Source organism: Ahaetulla prasina, chromosome 1 (genome assembly GCF_028640845.1).
Source record: "Ahaetulla prasina isolate Xishuangbanna chromosome 1, ASM2864084v1, whole genome shotgun sequence".
NCBI classification, from domain to species: domain Eukaryota; kingdom Metazoa; phylum Chordata; class Lepidosauria; order Squamata; family Colubridae; genus Ahaetulla; species Ahaetulla prasina.
This window is the reverse complement of record NC_080539.1, coordinates 193,534,867-193,550,562: the sequence shown is the minus strand read 5'-3', so window position 1 is coordinate 193,550,562 and position 15,696 is coordinate 193,534,867. Positions and strand designations below refer to the sequence as shown.

The following is a 15,696-nucleotide window of genomic DNA, read 5'->3' as shown; positions in this document are numbered from 1 at the left end:
CACAACAGAAAAATCATAAGACAAAAACAAAAAACAGTGTCACAACAGAAAAATCACAAGACGAGAGGAACTGGAAATATTACAATGATACTGGCTGGGAAATAGCGAAGCTCTAATGAGCTTTGTGAAAATCCAGATAGACAAACCACTGTCGGGGTGGGGGGTGTCTTTAGATCGGAACTGTCTTGGAGGGACAGTGAAGAAAGAGAGGTGCCTTGGAAGAACAAGAGGAACAGGCAAGTTCTTTGAAGGGTCGGTGGCAGCGCTTTGATCTGGCGATGGGAGTGGCAGTTATTAAAACAACTGTTCTAAGTTGGGGCAACCAGACTAAGATTTGTGCAGGAGTGATGTTTGAATGGAGTATTGTTACCTGAAGAGCAATTTAGCCAATTTAAAGGTAAAAAGAATTTTTTTGGAAAAAGCTTGAAAGAAGTCCCAGTGTGAAATGAGCAATTAATTGGCACTTTGGAATGTTAATTGGAGGGAAAAGAACAAAGAGGAAGTTAAAAGACTAAAGCCCAAAACAGAAAACTTTCTACCTGGACTTAAAATTGAATTTGGAGAAATTAGAAACAATACAAGAAAAAGAAAACTGAGAGAAAGCATTTTTTTTAACAATAAAAGGAAAACAAATTGAAGAGAAAGTATTTTTGATGTGGATTTAAAAGTGATATTATGTTGCCTGGGGATTTGTATACTGAAGAGAGAAGAAAGCACCACAACGAACGCCTTAAACATGGAAGAAGTACTTGTTTAAATAGCTGGATCCCAACCTTGAAAGAGAAAAAGAACAAAGCTTTAAACTGGAATGGTTTTGATAAATATTTGGATGCTATTTGGAAATAAAAAAAGAGAGACACTATATGGACATCAATTTTAACTACATATAAATTAAAATAAAAATTTCTTTGAATTGACAATATGGAACAATGGGAATATGAGAAGTTAATGGAAATGTGTAAAAAGGTGCGTGAAGCGTTTAAGGGTGATAAAGAAGTGGAAATCTGGTTAAAATATAAAAAAGGGAAAAAGAGAATATAAATGTGAAGCAAGAACATAATGTTGAAAGGAAAATAATTGAAGATTACACTTGGATTAACAGTGAAAAACAAAATATGGATGGGGGGAAATTCACTCAAAAAAGAAAGGAAGAGAAGAAAATGGGAAAAGACTGAGGGGGAGAGTTAAAAGGGTAACAATTTTAAAAATGAGAGAAAGGATTCAGAGGAAAAGAAACAATAAATATAAAAAGAAAAAGAAAATGAAAATGAAGAAAATTTGAGAATGGGAGACAGGGAGAAAAATATTAAGTGGAATTTTGGTGAGACCAAAAGAAAATGGGTAAAAGGGGAAGAATAATGGGGAGAAGGAAAGGAAATAAAGCATTTATTAGTTGATTATTATTTTTTTGTTTACATTTATATCCCGCCCTTCTCCGAAGACTCAGGGCGGCTTACAGTGTATAAGGCAATAGTCTCATTCTATTTGTATATTTTTACAAAGTCAACTTATTGCCCCCCCAACAATCTGGGTCCTCATTTTACCTACCTTATAAAGGATGGAAGGCTGAGTCAACCTTGGGCCGGGCTTGAACCTGCGGTAATTGCAGGCTGCTGTGTTCTAATAACAGGCTTCTTACCAGCCTGAGCTATCCCGACTTAAGGGAAATATATTAATAGTAGAAATTATATGTAAGAAGTAAACCAGAAGAAGTATATTGCTTATTGTAAAATGGATCAGCAGATGTAATATGAAATGTAAATTGGTTTAAATATGAAAATAATGGAAATCAAGATACAAAATTAAAATGCTAGTAAATGATGTATGTAAGAAGTAAAAAAGAAGAAATATATTGTTTATTGTAAAATGGATTAGCAGATGTAATATGAAATGAAGATTGGTTTAAATGTAAAAATAATTGAAATTAAGATATAAAATTGAAAGACTAGTAAATGAGGAAAATAACTAATGAATGTTGGAATAAGGAATTAGAAACTAAGGAAAATAAGACGTGGAAGGTTAATTAAGTTAAAAGGTTTCAATGTAAAAATGGAATGAGTTGAAATACATTATTAGCCCGGTCCGTGGTTAATAAGGCTCCCCTGATCTGCGATCTTATTCAGGGGGAGTCCGCGGACCTTATGGGCATTACGGAAACCTGGTTGGGCCTAGAGGGGGGGGTCCCCCTTGTTGAGATGTGCCCTCCAGGTTTCCGAGCATTTCATCAGCCGAGGGCCCAAGGTAGGGGTGGGGGGGTGGCGGTTGTTATCAGGGAGGATCTAGAGCCGAGGGAGACCACTGTTCCTCAGATTGCCGGCTGTGAATCCCTCTATGTGCGGTGGGGCTATAGGAATCAGTTGGGCTTGGTGATCGCGTACCTGGCTCCTTGCTGCGTGACCACAGCCCTGCCCGAGCTGTTGGAGGTACTCGCTGCTGTGGCGGTTGAGACCCCCAGACTTATAGTCATGGGGGACTTTAACCTGCCATCAGTTGGCTTGTCATCGACGGCAGCTCGGGAGTTCTTGGCTTCCATGACGGCCTTGGACCTGATTCGAGTAAATGATGGCCCTACGCACACGGGGGGAGGCACACTGGATCTGATTTATATCTCTGGACAGTGGTTAAATGATCTGGTGTTAGATGATTTAGTAACGGAACCAATGTCATGGTCGGATCATTTTCTCCTTCGCCTAGACCTTCGAACCGCCATTCACCACCGCAGGGAGACGGAACCTATACGGTGGTTCCGGCCCAGGCGCCTGATGGACCCTGAGAGGTTCCTGACGGAGCTTGGGCCATTCCTGAGGAACTGGCCCACGGCACGGCTGAGGAACTGGTCGTGGCCTGGGAACAGGCCGCGCCGGGCCTTGACCGTGTCGCGCCTTTGCGGCCTCTGACCCGGCGAGGTCTCGTCCGGCCCCTTGGTTCTCCGAGGGGCTGAGGGAGATGAAACGCCGGAGAAGACGCCTGGAGAGCACCTGGAGGTCCAGTCGCCCGGTTGATCGGACACTAGTTAGATCCTACTCTAGGACCTACCTAGTGGCAATGAGGGAAGCGAGGCGTTCCTATGCCTCCACCCTCATTGCGCCGGCAGATAACCGCCCGCCGCCCTGTTTGGGTGACCCGCCTCTCCTACATCAGGAGGTGCGGATGACCTCTGCAGGGACGAGCCGAGGAGTTTAGTGGTTATCTATACGATAAAATCGCTCAGCTGAGGGACGGTCTGGACCGAATTTGGGATGATCCAAGCGAGGGAGAGGAGGCACGCCTTGTTGAGCCCATTTGGGATGAGTTTGACCCTGTGGCTCCGAGGACATCGACAGGTTGTTGGGGAGGCTGCACGGCATGACATGTTTACTGGACCCGTGTCCTTCCTGGCTGGTACTGGCCACTCAGGCGGTGACACGAGGCTGGCTCCAGAGGATTATCAACGCTTTGTTGGAAGGGTTTTCCTGCCGCCTTGAAAGAGGCGGTGGTGAGACCCTCCTTAAGAAGCCCTCCTGGACCCAGCTATTTTAGGTAATTATCGTCAGTCTCCAACCTTCGCTTTGTTGCGAAGGTTGTAGAGAGTGCCGTGGCGACAGCTACCCCAATACCTGGATGAAGACGTCTATCTAGACCTGCTCCAGTCCGGCTTCCGACCCGGATACAGCACGGAGACAGCTTTGGTCGCATTGGTTGATGATCTCTGGAGGGCTAGGGACAGGGTTATTCCTCTGCCCTGGTCCTATTAGACCTCTCAGCGGCGTTCGATACCATCGACCATGGTATCCTGCTGCACGGTTGGGGGATTGGGAGTGGAGGCACCGATATCGGTGGTTCTCCTCCTATCTCTCCGACCGTCGCAGACGGTGTTGACAGGGGGCAGAGGTCACCGCGAGGGGCCTCACTTGTGGGGTCCCTCAGGGTCGATTCTCTCGCCCTGCTGTTCAACATCTACATGAAGCCGCTGGGTGAGATCATCAGTGGTTTCGGGTGAGATACCAGCAGTACGCTGATGATACCCAGCTGTATTTTTCCACCCCGGCCACCCCAATGAAGTTGTTGAAGTGCTGTCCGGGTGTTTGGAAGCCGTACGGGTCTGGATGGGGAGAAACAGGCTCAAGCTTAATCCCTCCAAGAGGGAGTGGCTGTGGATGCCGGCATCCCGATTCAGTCAGCTGCAGCCGCAGCTGGCTGTTGGAGGCGAATTATTGGCCCCAAAGGATAGGGTGCGCAACTTAGGTGTCCTCCTGGATGATCGGCTGTCGTTTGAAGATCATTTGACGGCCGTCTCCAGGAGGGCCTTCCACCAGGTTCGCCTGGTTCGCAGTTGCGCCTTCCTTGATTGAGATGCCTTATGCACAGTCACTCATGCGCTCGTTACCTCTCGCTTGGATTACTGTAATGCTCTCTACATGGGGCTCCCTTGAAGTGCACTCGAGGCTCCAGTTAGTCCAGAATGCAGCTGCTGGTGATAGAGGGAGCTACCGCAGCTCCCATGTAACACCGCTCCCGCGCAGACTGCACTGGCTGCCTGTGGCCTTCCGAGTGCACTTTAAGGTGTTGGTTACGACCTTTAAAGCGCTCCATGGCTTAGGACCTGGGTACTTACGGGACCGCCTGCTGTTACCACATGCCTCCCACCGACCCGTACGCTCCCATAGAGAGGGACTTCTCAGGGTGCCGTCCGCCAAACAATGTCGGCTGGCGGCCCCCAGGGGGCTCCCACACTCTGGAACGAGCTTCCCCCAGGTCTACGTCAAATACCTGACCTTCGGACATTCCGTCGCGAACTAAAGACACATCTCTTTATTCGCGCGGGGCTGGCCTAAATTGGATTTTTAATGGGAAATTTTATTAATTTTTAAACGGGGTTTTTAGTTTATGGTAATTTAATTTCAGGCTAATTTTAAATAAGTTTTTTAAATGATATTTTAACTTGTATATTTGTATTGCTGGTTTTATCTTGCCTGTACACCGCCCTGAGTCCTTCGGGAGAAGGGCGGTATAAAAATCAAATAAAATAAATAATAATAAATAAATAAAATAATTAATAATTAAAAATGTGATGGGGACTTGAAAAATATAATTAATAAGTGGGGGAAAAATTGGAGTTGTCCGGATACCATTGTGGAAAATATTGAATTGAAAATGAATACAACAATGGAAAGAGAATGGAAGGAGGAGTACAGGGAAAAAGGAGAAGAGAGGAAGGAGAGAGAGGAATAGAAGAAAGGGAAAAGGAGAAGAAGAAAGGGAGGGGAAATAAGAGTATGAGAGAAGGTTAGGAAGGAAGGAAGGAAGGAAATGGAGGAGGGGGAAAGGAAGGGGAAGTAGAGAAGAAGTAGGAGAGGAGGAAAGAGGAAAGTAGAAAGTAGAAAGGGATAGAAGAAGGGAGGGAAGAGAAAGAGAGGAGAAGAGAAGAAAATTGTTGTAAAACAAGAGAGATGATGGTAGAAAAACAACCCTGAGAATGTGCAAATTTATAAGGATGAAGAATGAATTAATATGAAAGTTAAAGGGGAATATATATACTTAACAATTGATAAGCTAAGATAACTAATTGAAATAATGTTAAGAAACTAGGATTTGAGGGCGGATGATGATGCTGTTTATATAATAAGTATAGAAATATTAAAATAAGGTAAAAAAGTATGGAAAATAATATTTTGGCAAAAATGGTAACTATGTAAAATGAAATTGGATATGATAAATTATATAAGATATGATATGGTCAATACTCTTTTCATAAAATATGTGTGTGTGTGTGAAAGAAAATAAATAAAACTTGATTTTTTTTAAAAAAAGAAAAATCACAAGACAAAAACCACTGTTTGTCTGCTTCCTGTAGAATTATAAGTAGTGCCACAAGAGAAAAATTAATTAACGTTGACGTTACTGGAAGCATTTGTATGAAGAATAACTAGAAGAAAGAGACTAACAATGTAATTATGTGCAACAGGTGTGCCATTATTTGTTTTCCAGACCATAGAGTGCTCAAATTATATTTACACAAAATGTAAATTAATCAAATTACTAGAAGAAAAAATGGAAGTATAGAGGTGTGACTAGCCACTCTGAGACCAGACATTCTGAAAGTTATTGGTGAACATGATGAACTCCCAGTAAAGACAGAAGTCAGTATCTGAACAGAACACAATAAAAAAGAAAAACAAATCTACCTAAAAACAGAAAGGGCAATGAAAATGGCAGCAGATCAAAAAATCCAAAAAAGGCTGTGTTCCCACCTCGAGTTGAACAACTGATTTTATACACTTTCCCTGGAAGAAAACATTCAGACACCCGGAGAAGTCTGTATCAAGCATTCCAATGACAGGAAGTAAAGAGCTCAGACTTCCCCAAAGGAAAAAAAAAAGGCATATGTTGATAATAGATGACTCACTACTCAGAATCAGAAGAATAGAGTTAACAATTTTTAAACCAGGCAATTTTCTAGAGGGTTGTGTTGTCTCCTAGGTGCAAATATTAAAGATGTGATAGAGAGGTTCATGAAAAAATAATCAAGCCCACCGATTATTATCCTTTTCTCCTCTTTCATGTTGGAATGAATGAAACATTTAAGAGCTTGAAAACAATTTCAATGGACTATGAGCAATGTGGCAGAAAAGCAAAACATCTGGGAGTGCAGGTGATGTCTCATCTGTACTTCCAACAAATAGTTAACATCCAGTGAAGAAAGAGGAGAGTCTAGAAGCAAATTGCTTGCTCAAGGGATGGTGCCACTGAGAGTACTTTGGATTTTCTAAACCAAGGTTCACATTACCTACAGGAAGGACGTCTGGCAAAAGATGGGCTATCAGGAGTGGGAAGAATGTGTTTGGAAAACAACAAGCTCAGCTCATCCAAAGGGCTTTCAATTATAACTGGAAGGAGGAGGAGACCAATCTTTAACATCAAACCCCAAGCATCATCCATAAAACAATCAATCAGACAATGAGAAAGGGAGTGACGAGATGGAAGGGGAACTCAGATTGTTCAGTTCATTCTGAATCTTGAGTCTATCATTTAAAGTGTTAGCAATTGCCCCCAGCTTGTGGTGTCATATGCAATTTTGACAAGCTCCCCTTCTATACACTCATCTAGATTATTTATGATGTTGAAGAGCACTGGACCCAGGACAGAACCTTGAGGTTCCCTCCTGTTAGCTTCTCTCATGTAGTTATTGCACGTTGAGTAAATTTATGCATTTGGAAGTAAAAATGTTCCTTTGCTATTCTTCATTCATAGAAGAATAACACATATAAGATTTTTTTTAAAATTTGCATTTATATCCCGCCCTTCTCCGAAGACTCTATTACACTATGTTAGCAATAGTCTTCATCCTATTTGTATATTTATATACAAAGTCAACTTATTGCCCCCAACAATCTGGGTCCTCATTTTACCTACCTTATAAAGGATGGAAGGCTGAATCAACCTTGGGCCTGGTGGGACTAGAACCTGCAGTAATTGCAAGCAGCTGTGTTAATAACAGACTGTCTTACCAGTCTGAGCCACAGAGGCCCTTGCTTTTGAGCCACAGAGGCCCTTGCTTTTGAGGAGCATTTAATTATGTATCTCTATAGATACATAAAATAAGAGTAGGGATAGATTGGAAAAGAGCATATAGAGATTAAGACTAGGAATTCAGTAATACACTTGAGAAATGGAATCATTTCCAGATTTTATTCTGAGGTTGAAAGAAGTTCAAAAAAATATTCAGATTAAAAATACATATTTGGAATTTCCAAATATTTAATTTCCAAATATTACATATTACATATGCAGAAATGTCTTGCCATAGTTCTACTTTTTCATGTCTTTTCTGCTGAATTTCTGGGGCTATGCTATACTAATCCGGTATTCCTACTAATTAAATATAATTAAAATAGCTATCAAGGAATCATTATGTTCTTTTGCTTAGGGTTATCTAAACCCATAGGTATCCAGAGATTAGCTACAGTTGTCTTTGGAGTGTTCTGGAAAAATAGATAACAAATGAGATCTGGTTACTATCAGCTGAATCAAAGTTGTTCTACTTTTTCCATAGAACAAAATTACCCTATTTTAAAAGCCAAAATTTGCACCTTTTCTTTCTAAATTTAGCATCCTACTGTATATCTAGGAACAATTTTCCCAAAGTATATTACTACCTCAGAAATCAGAGGAGAGGAAGAGAAAAATGTCATACAAAATTACTGCAATCAATTAAACTGAATGAAGATAATTTACAGTATCCTAGTGCCATTCATGCCATTCATAAGATACCTAGTTTCTGCAACATTGGGGAAAGCAAAAGTCATCAATGTTTCAGCCATCAAAGTACTTATAATTTTCTCAGGTATAAATTACAATGACTAAAATCTTATGACATAATGTTATGACATAACACTATAGTTTTTGATCCTACAATCAAATCACTGAAACATTTAAAATATGATCTCATGATATTTCACTCAATTAAAATAAAAAAGTTATTAGGTACCCAGCTCTTTAAAAAATCCTTGGTCCCTTAACTGAGGAAATCTAGTATATTTCTAGTACATACATAGTAACATTACATTACATAGTAACATTACATGTTATAATCTATTATTGTTAAGGTTTTCATGGCTTTGTGGCAATTTGTTTGTCATGGCTGTTTTAATCTGAATTGTTTGTTTATGCTCTTAGTTATTTTGAACCACCCCAGAGTCTGTATAAGATTATGTAGACAGACAGACGAACGGATGGACTAATGGATGGTAAGTCCAATTCCAATTCTTGTATATGATACTGATGTGAAATAATTTTAGCAAACAATCTTCATGTTAATGGATAAACTGCCTGGCCTTGCATAATGCAGCTAACTTTCTTTTCTAACGGGTTTCAATTCTGTTTTCAAAATGCAGTCATTTTCCTATGTCTCTGGTTGTCTCCTATGCTTTTGCTTTCCTTGAAATTGGTCAATGAATTTCTTTCAGCTACACTGATCTATTCTAATTGGGCTCAAAAACACTGAAATAGTTTTGATCAATCTTCTCATAAAATCCACAGGAGAACCCAAACTAGGAGGCATCTTTATTTTAATGCCAAAGTATGGTAGCCTAAAGTTTCCTTATCAAATTTTATGCTTACAATTTAAAATCTGGATGAACCCATTACATGCTCCTCCTAGATATGTAAATTCACAGGTATCCAGGTGAAACAAAGTTGGCCTAATATTTTATTTCAGCACTGAATGGCAGAAATGTAATTGGTGTTTTTTTAAAAAAAACCATTGGCATTAGATATCATAATATTTTATACTTACCCACGAATTCCAGTGACAAGGAAGATCAAATTCCCATTGATCTTGGTGCAGTTGATAAATTTATCAATGTTACTGGAGTCTACAGTTTGAGCATACATCAAACTTCCTGTACCTATGCCATCACAAGCTGCAAAAATAAACAACTTTGTAAAAATATGCAATCATATATATGAATTCTTTGTATAAGTGACTACCTAAATGAATGGCAGCAGAGGCTCAAATAATCATTAGTAGAGGGCAGAAAGGTGATAAGGTAATTGCTACAGGTAAACCTGAAAGCATGAAGCCTACATTGTAGAATAAGGATTAGTCACAGAATGATTGTAGCTATATTTCTAGTAGAAAATCGCTTACATGGAGAGAAAAGTTCTAAAGCAGGAGCTTATGGGATGTGTATCACTACTGAATGGAGTGATCAAGGAAACGTGCTAACATTATAGGACTGAACTGGGACAGATCTTGTACATGTTTATACATGTTGTACATCTTGTACATATTATAAACTGGGAAGTAATAAATACTGATGATAGTGAGAAAGGAATCAGGGAAAAAATATTCTATGAAGAAGACATGAAAATGGCTATGTTTAATTTTTCTGAGCTAATGTGAAATCCTTAGTTTAAGAATTGCACATTGGTTTCTGAAGCCATATATTCCAGGAGCTTCTGACATAAATCTCCATCTTTTATACTTTTAGCTTTCATTTCAAAATAAATAATCTAAAAAAATATCTTTCTCTATTTCATCTGTGCATAGCCCTGAGCATAACATAAACCCAAATTATGTTAGGAAATCTATAGAATGCCTTGACTTACACACATGACTGTGTATTGCCATAAAAGAGCTGTTTTATAGTACTAGAAATATTATGCAAAGATACAAACCTTGCAAGATAAAGCAAAGAAATACAATATAGAACTCTTTTAGCCATAACTCTTTTCACAGTCACATTGGAGCAATTCTAATGTTCAAAATCCTGTAAAAATAGCTGGGTGATATCTTTATTAATACAATCAAAACAACAGAAACATGGGTAAACTATTAATATCTCCAAAATTCTTTACTAAAAATCCAGAATCATTTTAAGTATCTTGGGGCTTTTATTCCTATTCCTTTTCTTACAGTTTATCAAATAAATTATTTGACCCTGTACAATAAAAAAAATTCTCATTACAACTGTTAGCCCCACAGAGAGAGGAAAAAAGAAATGTTTCACTCAATAGCTCTAAACAGAGTGTTACAGGGCTCAGATCCCACATATCTTCAGGTAAAGCTCATAAAATTGATTGTTCCTTTTATGGAGTTACAGTTGTGTACAAAATTAACATAACTTTAGTCAAATGATATTGTTCCATGAAACCCAAAGTGAAGAAAAGTGAAGCAATCTTTACACAGTACAAGGAGTTCTCACTTTACTGATTGCCGACCGTTTGATGTTGTAATAGTTGAAAAACACCAGGTGTGTGACCAATCCTGACATGTACAACTATTGTAATGTCCCACGGTCATGTGATCACCATGCAGGTGCTTCGCAACAGATGTACATTTATAAATGTCACAGTGACCCGCAATCACATGATAATCATATGCAAGCTTCACACTTGGCCAATAAAAAATTCTATTCTATTCTATTCTATTCTATTCTATTCTATTCTATTCTATTCTATTCTATTCTATTCTATAAAATTTAAAAAATTTAAATAATAAATAAATATTCTATTCTATTCAATTCACAACAGGCTTCCAAAAAGCAGAATTAAGTGAAATTGCAAGATAGAATCATATGATGTGGCTCAGACTGCTAATGCAGTCTGTTATTAACAGCAGCTGCCTGCAATTACTGCAGGTTCTAGTCCCACCAGGCCCAAGGTTGACTCACCCTTCCATCCTTTATAAGGTAGGTAAAATGAGGACCCAGATTGTTGGGGGCAATAAGTTGACTTTGTATATAAATATACAAATAGAATGAAGACTATTGCTAACATAGTGTAAGCCGCCCTGAGTCTTCGGAGAAGGGCGGGATATAAATGCAAATTTAAAAATATATATGATGTCTTGTTTAATGGCTGCAGCTCTTAGCAACAGTGTTACTGATCTCAATTGTGTTAGCTATGGAAAGTTAAATATATTTTTTTACAAAGTTAAATATATTTTTACAAATTTGAATGCATGCTTAAAAAGGTAAAGGTTCCCCTCGCACATACGTGCTAGTCGTTGCCGACTCTAGGGGGCGGTGCTCATCTCCGTTTCAAAGCCGAAGAGCCAGCGTTGTCCGAAGACGTCTCCGTGGTCATGTGGCCGGCATGACTCAACGCCAAAGGCGCACAGAACGCTGTTACCTTCCCACCAAAGGTGGTCCCTATTTTTCCTACTTGCATTTTTACATGCTTTCGAAACTGCTAGGTTGGCAGAAGCTGGGACAAGTAACGGGAGCTCACCCCGTTACACGGCAGCACTAGGGATTCGACCTTTCAATTGACAAGCTCAATTTCCTAGCCCCTGAGCCACTGCGTCCCTGTGAATGCATGCTTACATTAGTCTTTATTTGCAATTTACATGTTGAGAAAGAAAAAAGAGATAGAGAGTAAGGAAGAACTGACAATATGGCAGGAGCAAAGATCGAGCATCTTTTCTATCAGGTTTTTACAGTATTCCATTTGGACAGAAACAACAGTTTTGTTTGGCCAGCTGAGGTTTTTATAGTGTTGCTTTTGGACTTCTATGATGAGGTTGCAGAAAAGGTTTCCTTCTGACAACTACTGCATGCAAATCATATCACACACTCACACAAAAACCACACTAAGGATCTGGGAACATTTACTCCAGTGTCAGTTAAAGTTTCCAGCAAGTCATTTGCAGTGATCTGTGGATTCTGTTGTTGTAGATCTGGCCAGTTTTCAGGCAGATCTAGCAGACATTTCTTTCAATCTTCTTAATCTGCCCTGCCTTCCATGTAACTTCCATTTCTCAACCATGTTTTTCATAGTTGAAAATGCTAGATGGAAACATTTAGATAATATTTTAAGGCCTTCCCCTACTTTGTAAAGGAGAATTATCTTTATTTCCAAATGATGAGTTAAAGGCTTAGAGGAGGCAATGGTTACTGAAAGTAATAATCACAATCTAAAAAATGGTAAGGGTCAAAATATTTATTTCCCTGAGCAACTATCTAACCCTAACCCTAACTCTAACCCCGCCCCTCTCTACAACTATTTTCATAGGGCTAATTGTAGGCCTAACAAGAATTTTGAGGGATTTTATTAATAATTTTGCAGAATCAACCCAAAGGGAGTTGAAACTTCAACACCTGCCATATTTACTGTGTTCTTGAACCTGCAATCAACAGCATCTAAGTAGTAAATGTGTATTCAAGTTTCTAGAAAAATGTCATGTTTAACTCAGAACAGAATAACAGAGTTGGAAGGAATCTTGTAGGTCATCTAGTCCAAGCAGGACACCCTATACCATTTCTGACAGATGGCAGTCCTGTCTCTTCTTTAAAGTTTCCAGTGATGAAACTCCCACAGCTTCTGAAGGCAAGCTGTTCCATTGGTTGATTGTTTTCGCTGTCACAAAATTAGAAATCCTTATTTCTAGGTTGAATCTCTCCTTGATCACTTTCAATCCATTATTCCTTTTCTGGACTTCAGATGCTTTGGAAAATAGGTTGACTACTTCCTCTCTGTGACAGCCCTTCAAATATTGAACACTGCTATTATGTCTTCCTTGGTCCTTCTCTTCACTAGACTAGCCATGCCCAGTTCCTGTAACAGTTCTTCATACATTTTTTTTATTTTTTATTTGAATTTATATCCCACCCTTCTCCGAAGACTCAGGGAGGCTTACACTGTGTTAAGCAATAGTCGTCATCCATTTGTATATTATATACAAAGTCAACTTTTATTGCCCCCAACAATCTGGGTCCTCATTTTACCTACCTTATAAAGGATGGAAGGCTGAGTCAACCTTGGGCCTGGTGGGACTTGAACTTGCAGTAATTGCAAGCAGCTGTGTTAATAACAGACAGACTTAGTCTGCTGAGCCACCAGAGGCCCATTTTGGCCTCCAGTCCCTTAATCCTCTTTATTGCTATTCTCTGCACTCTTTCTAGAATCTCAACATCTTTTTTATAGTTTGGTAACCAAAACTGGATGCAGTATTTTAAGTGTGGTCTCACTATGGCTTTATAGAGTGGTATTAGTACCTCAGGTGATCTTGATTGAATCCCTCTGTTGATGCAATTTAGGATTGCATTAGCTTTTTTTTGGCTGCTGCTGCATACTTTTGGCTCATATTTAATTGGTTGTCCACTAAGACTAAGACAACTAAGGCTGTCCAAGATCCCACTCACAATTACTGTTATTAAGCCTGGTTTCTCCTCCATTTTCTTTTATATGTGTATTTTTGGTTTTTCTTGCCTAAGTGTAAGACTTTACTTTTCTTTACATTGAATTTCATTTTGTTAGTTAGGGCCCAGTGTTCAAATCTGTCAAGATCCATCTGGATTTTGAGCCTATCATCTAGGGTGCTGGCTATTCCTGCCAGCTTAGTATCATCTGCAAATTTGATAAGTTTCCTTCTATTACCTCATCTAAGTCATTTATAAAGATATTGAAGAGTAGTGCATGTAAGATGGAACCTTGTGACACCCTACTGCTTACTTCCCTCTATGTAGACGTGGTACTGTTAAGGGCTACTTGTTGGAGTACAGTTTGTCAGCCAGGTACAAATCCATCTGATGGTTATGCTATCTATCCCACTTTTTTCTAGCTTACCAAGAAGTAGGTTGTGGTCTACCTTGTCAAACTCTGCACCATAAACATGTTATGCAATTTAGCCAGCTGTGCCTATTATGCTTGCATGCAACCATAACTCCACATAGAAACGTGATATCTGAAAGAGTAACTAAGGGGAAAGCTCATAATGACCAGAGACATACCCCTAAATCATACAAAGGAACAAATTTGATCCCCATTCTGACCTACATAAATCAAATGTTTTCATGCGTAGTTTTCTACTAAAGTTGATAGTTCTCGTTGAACAGTTTTCAGGTGCACAGCTCTGTAGAAACTGGTGTTAATGTTTTTCAAGCAACTTATTAGAAATTATTCATCCTAGAAAGCATTACTACATGTAAATATTTGAGGCATATTGATACTAGAATATTTCCCCTGCTTCTGAAAACTAAAGCTCAGATTAAATGTGTAAAGATATCCTTAATATTCTGAATGTGCTTGCATAAATGCATGAGGTCTTCAAACTCAGCAGAGAACAGGGCACATAGACCTGACCTACTGCTTCCCCCGCCTTACCCTTCATACTGCCAGTATACTGGAGATGTGAAAGGGAAATGTACTTGCATGCCTTGAAAGGGGGAACAGATCTTCATCCAGCCTGGGACTGAAACTAAAGAGTGTTTTGGATTATATACAGAGTTACACATTCTCCTCAGGCGTTCTCTTGAAACTGGGAAACTATCCAGTTTGGAGAGTTCAAATGGTATCACTTAAAGCACAGTCTTTCATACTCATGTGAAAAATATAAAATTTGAACTGTCTTGTAAAAATACATTTACATATACTACTTGATTTTAGATATTTCTATTTGAATATGCATTTTTGTAAAATTTTGGTTTTGTTCTTGAATTTTCCTTTGTAAAGCACAGTTATAAAGATAAAGAATTAATCTCTTTTATCGCTATGAGCCTTTCAGATTTGAACCTTCTTCAGGTTTGTCCTTATTTTTTTCCAAGAAAATATGGTCACCATAAATAGAAGGGGAATTCCAGAATATATTATGTCTAAACTAAAGATGACAGTGACAGAGATATGTGGATAGGGACCAGATGCTGAATCCATTGAAAGTGCACCATTGGAAGAGTGAAGGGAATTATAATCTGGAAAAAGGCTAAACATTTTGGGAAAGGGAGAATTTGGGAGACCAGTCACATCTTTTTGCACATGTATTTTGCAATCTGTGTTAAAGAATTTGATTCATTGTAGGAGATGAACAGACAAAGCTAGACAGAGTTAAATATGTCATCAGCTTTGAGTTGTTATGTTGCCACAAAGTGTCCAACCTCAACCTTTCTTGAATTCTTTTGGTCCTTATATGGCACCAATTTAGTATTGAACATTAACAATTGACTAGATTCTTGTGTGCAATTTGCACTGTGTGCAAACAGTGCAAAGAAATAGAAGAAAACAATAGAATAGGGAGGACCAGAGATCTATTCAAGAAAATTGGAGATATGAAGGGAACGTTTCATGCAAAGATGGGCATGATAAAGAACCAAAATGGCAGGGACCTAACAGAGGCAGAAGAGATTAAGAAGAGGTGGCAAAATTACACAGAAGAACTATACAAGAATGAGCTTAACATCCCTGATAACCACGATGGGGTGGTCACTAACCTTGAGCCAG

The 15,696-nt window shown here is 39.1% G+C and overlaps 1 protein-coding gene across 1 annotated transcript in view; it reads right to left on the bottom strand.

Moving 5' to 3' along the window:
- The window catches only part of ERBB4 (erb-b2 receptor tyrosine kinase 4), a 1,012,642-nt gene that overhangs the window by 238,348 nt on the left and 758,598 nt on the right, over positions 1-15,696 (bottom strand). Inside the window, exon 10 of the mRNA XM_058186165.1 lies at positions 9,275-9,401. Coding sequence (XP_058042148.1) covers positions 9,275-9,401 — 127 coding nt within the window. The remainder of the gene's footprint in view (positions 1-9,274; positions 9,402-15,696) is intronic.